This window comes from Microtus ochrogaster, chromosome 10, assembly GCF_000317375.1.
Source record: "Microtus ochrogaster isolate Prairie Vole_2 chromosome 10, MicOch1.0, whole genome shotgun sequence".
Lineage (NCBI taxonomy): Eukaryota > Metazoa > Chordata > Mammalia > Rodentia > Cricetidae > Microtus > Microtus ochrogaster.
Window position 1 is genome coordinate 79092118 of NC_022016.1, and position 5143 is coordinate 79097260.

The window sequence follows — 5143 nt, forward strand, 5'->3', positions numbered from 1 at the left end:
TTTGCTTAACTGGACCAACTGATTGTTTTGCTTCAAAGTTATTCCTTGAAACTATGGGAAGTTCCCATTCTTTCATGGAATGCTTCATCTGGACTTAAAGTAACTTACTTGTGCTTCTTCAATTCCCTATCATTACTATGCTATGTATAGGACCAGCATTAAAAATACATTCATCATAGTTTTTCATTCAATACTCAGTATATGGCAGGGGCAGATCAGGTTTTGTTTTGCTTCTTCCCTAGGCGAGGCGAGTCTTGCTAGGACTTGAGTAATACCAGTCACAGTCACTGAGCGAAACAAAGATTTCATTCGTGGGTTGATGTACCAGCCTCTTAGGAAGACCTAATCAGGCTTGCAGAATTATGGGGCTGGACTTTCAGTGTAGGAAAGGAAAAGTTGGATGTCAGTTTACCTGATCTCCATCTAACTCTGGTATGCTTGCTGACTTCAGTAAAATGGCTGGAGCATAACCAAAATCTCAAGTGACTCAACTCATGCATTCATAGGGACAACACGAAAGCTGATTTGGGTTTTCATGCTCCGGTAAGTAAGGGGATTTAATAATATTTTAGGCTTTGGTTCTATCCTTACAGATAATTTTTCTTCCTTTTCTTCTTCCTTGTGCCTCCTGGGAGGAATGGTCTTCCCCTATAAACAAGTTCCAAAGACTTAGTAAGGAGAATATTTAAGGATTAGTAAATCTTTGTTGTTAAGAAGGATGACAACGATGAGGACCCTAAGAGAAACTTCCATAGATCTAATCTGCACAGGAAGTAGAAAAAGACAAGATCTCCTGAGTAAATTGGGAGCATGGGGACTTTAGGAGAGGATTGGAGGGGAAGGAAGAGGCAGGGAGGGGAGCAGAGAAAAATGTAAAGCTCAATAATAATCCATAAAAAAATAAATAAAATATCCTACTGGAAAAAGAAGATGAGAAGTTAGTGCATTCTAGGGAATCAAACTCCCAAGTTTTCTTTATGGATCAGCTGAATATATTTCTGTAACATTCAATCTTAGTGGCTCCTGTGATCAGGTTCTGAAATGTCGTTTGATCGGCGCTGAAGAAAATATATTCCTAAGACTATGATTTCTCAGCAACATAAAGTGAGACCTGTGCCCATCCCATGTTCTTCTCAACCATAATAACTATTTGATTTATAATAAACAAAGTCAGAAAGCATAGAATATGAGATGTCTCTGCTAAATTTTTACATTGTGTGTTTAAAAACTCAGTTTCTACAGTAGACTAACACAAAAAAACTTCATATTTCCAGTCATACGTGGAAATTATAAAAGTTAATTTCCTAGAAATAGCTACATAAATAAGACTGAAGCAGTGGAATTAATGGGCATGTTAACATAAATGGGGGAATTTTCTAAAGGTTCCACACCTATATAAGGAACTATAGGCAACTGATGACACTTAGGAGATAGAGAGTTATGCTTCCCTAGGAATGAGACCCGTTATTGGTTTTCCAAAGTAGAGTGACAGTCAGTCTTGAAATCACACACTCAAGCCTTAAAAAAATAACTCAGTATGCTTTCTGTGTGTGTATACATATATATCACATACATATATGTGTGCATACATATGTATACATTCATATATGTATATTCATATGTACATATGTGTGTATGCATATGTAACAGTAGAACTAGAGGCTGTTGGCTAGAGAGCAATGATGTGAGAGAAGTTGGAGAGAGGGGCAAGGGATAGCATTATAATTCTATTTCAAATATAAAATATTTTTTGAAAGTTGATCTCATAGCAGAGAGTAGAATCATTGTCATTAAACTCTGGAAAGGGGAAGGAGATGGGGAGGTGAGAGACACATGACCTTTTTAAAATGCATGAAAATATGACTAGCTAGGAGAAATGCTTCTAGTGGGGCAACTGTGACTATCTGCACAGGACTAGGGCCACCATTTGACACTGTGGAAAGGAAGAAAGAGGGAGAAACTCATAAGACCTCATCGCACTCTGAGGCTTCTTAGGAAGCTAATAATTGCCGGGGAGGGGACGGTGCACTTTTTCAGTGGTGTAACCACCTGTGAGCCGTGTTGCTGTAAACAAACCTTTACCATGGTCAGTAACATATCCTAATTCAACTCAAATTATAATAAAAAATTAAAAGATGTGATATTATAAGGGAAAATAGGCGGAAAGAGAAAAGTTAGTGGGACTGGGAGGGCCCATGAGAGTGCAAGGAAGTGAATACAAAGTATATATATATATATTTTCTTAAAATAAGATACTTAGTATTTTGGCCTTGATCTAGCAGCCAATGGTGATAGATGTTTATGTTTATCATACACACATCAAGCAAGATAGTAGGATTACAGAGAAACTGGAAATTGAATGGAAAGTTATCCTATCATCTACTATGTTTTGTCACAGGTGTAATGGGAGCTGCAGGAGGACTTGCTGTTGCACCCTGTGTTGCCTTGCTCCTCCTACAGACAGTGGCCCTGAGTCCAGGTATGACTCTCTCACTTGCCCTTATGAGCATCAGCAATGTCAAGCATGCCAAGAAAAAAAATCAAGGCATGGTACAAAGAACAGGGCATTTAAATCATTATCCCTAAATATAGAATGTAGCAATTAAGTGAAGACAGCCCAAGAGTATCCAGCTTAGAGGTACAAGTAATTATGTCTAATCAGCAAATATTCTTTACTTGGGTTTGTTTCAGCTTCCAGGAATACAGTACAATCATAGAGATAGAGTACTTATCTTGTGGACTCAATATTCAGACTGAAAGCACAAGACTTATTGATAAAACAGATACATATGAAAATCCATCCAATCTAAGAATAGAGTAGGGGGAAAAGATGAGGGAAGATAAAGCAGACTAAGGAAATGAGAATTTGACATTGTAGGGACATCTGTGCAAAGCACAAATAAATATAGATTACTTGAAGACATTAAAAAAGAAAATACTTACACAATGAATAATATAAAAGATGCAAAATACTGCAGCAAAGCTGATTGTCCAGCGATAAATTTACTGATGCACATTTATTTGGGTTCCACCTGAATTGGACTCATTCGTGGTACCATAAGCATTGTTTGATGACAAAAAATATCCAGTTATGGCTTTGTCTCCTTCATTACTGGGCGATTTCATTTGGATTACTTTCAAATATGCATGAAGCAACTTCAGTAATCTCCTACTGTACTGAGTTTCCATATGTCCCCTGAAATGGGCCTGTTTTGGCTGACCCTCCCTGTATTACACCCATTTCCTTCCTCTTCACTCCCTGTCCCAGTTGATCTTCCTATTGCATGTCTGCCCATCTGCAGATACATATTTTATTCTGCCTTATGAGGGAAATCCATCCTTTCTAACCCCTTCCTTTGTACCTAACCTCTGTAATTATACAGATAGTACTTTTCTTATTGCTTCCATTTTTAGTAACTTGGAATAAATAAGTTATTAACATTTTGTAGAAATTTCATTATATTTGTACTTTACAAATCATTTGGACTATATGCAGAATCATGACTATGGCAAGAAAGTATGCTAATCCTACATCAAGCACTGTTAGAGATGCCAAACTCTCTTCCAGAGTGTCTGGATCATTCTGCATTGCTATCAACAACAACAACAACAAAAAAAAAAAAAAACCAAACAGTCGTATGTCTTCACCTTTTGTGATCATTTTATGTTGTCAATGTTTTAGATTTCAATTATTTTAATAATTGTTGATGGCCTTTCTTATTTTGTTTTACAATATTCTAATGGCACAATGTCGAGATAATTTTTATTTTTATTTGCTATAAAGGCTATTTTTGCTCTATTTTACTCTGCATCATGTGGAATAGTAGCTTTCAAGCTGAGTATTGCGATGAGTGACTCCATTTTACAGTGCAGCAGTTTGTTACATTCTGAGTTCACATGATGAGTCAAAATTACTGTACACATTTGTGCAAGTAAACAATCATAACCTCATTTCCTACCCAGTATGAATCGCGAGGAGCAAAATTAGAAATAGTTTAATTATGCAAGTAAAGAAAATACACATATTAAGTTATCAGGGTGGATGGGGAACACCAGGGCACATGGTCATATCAAGACTATATCATAAAATGCAGTCCTGTTATTGAACACACCAGACTAAGGAAAATGGTAACTCCCTCATCTGTGTCATATAGCGGGTAGATTTGAAACAAAGTGGAAACAGTACCAGCCACATTCTCATCAACAAATCTTATGCATGTACCACAAAACACACCAGCTGTAGATTGCCTACTGTCCCTGGAGCTTCAATTCAGAAAATTTCCACTATGTGACATGGCCTACTCATATTGTCAATTTCTGACCCAGTCTTCTACTTTGTCTTGATTTATCTCAAATTCAGCCTGTCTTGGAGTGGCTCAGCATCTCCAATAGCTCCTTAAAATCTTCTCTAACCATTTATAGTACTACTTTCTGCTTTAGTTTCAGTTAAGTAATTATTAATTAAAATGCCTTCAGGATAAACAAAGTGACCTTACGTGAAGTATGGATGGATGTTTGAGAAAGAGTAGGAGAAGACAGAAGAGGGATTAACAAAGTCAATGATTTCAACAAAAGTTGTAAATATTTTTGCTACCTCATACTCCCATGTTTTGATTATTCTCCTTCACAGAGAGATTCACAGTGACTGGATTGACTAGGCCAGTCTTGGCTCCATTGGGTGGAACGCTTGAACTCAGTTGTCAGTTGTCCCCACCACAAGATGCACAGCACATGGAGATTCGCTGGTTCAGGAACCGCTATACACAGCCTGTGCACCTGTACAGGGATGGTGAAGACCTGCATGGAGAAACCATCCCCAAGTATGTGGAGCGGACTGAACTGCTGAAAGAAGACATTGGAGAAGGGAAAGTGACCCTCAGGATCTTTAACGTGACTGTTGATGATGATGGACCATACCGCTGTGTCTTCAAAAATGGTGAATTCTATGAAGAGCACATCACAGAGGTCAAGGTTACAGGTAGGCATGAATTTCTCTCAGACTGCTCTGTACATATGATTCAAAGCCTACCTATGGTTGAGTGGTTGGAAAATTATTAGTGCTTGATTCTTATTGCATAGTTTGATTGGTAAAATGAATTCTCTACAATTAATTTTTTAATTGTATGACATGGAAGATCAAAAA

The 5143-nt window shown here is 37.5% G+C and overlaps 1 protein-coding gene across 1 annotated transcript in view; it reads left to right on the forward strand.

The window, feature by feature from the left end:
• Nucleotides 1-2403: 2403 nt before the first annotated feature.
• LOC101990135 (putative selection and upkeep of intraepithelial T-cells protein 1 homolog) overlaps nt 2404-5143 on the forward strand; it is a 58035-nt gene continuing 55295 nt past the window's right edge. Inside the window, exons 1-2 of the mRNA XM_026782125.1 lie at nt 2404-2479; nt 4631-4978. Of these exons, the coding sequence (XP_026637926.1) occupies nt 2404-2479; nt 4631-4978 (424 nt within the window). The remainder of the gene's footprint in view (nt 2480-4630; nt 4979-5143) is intronic.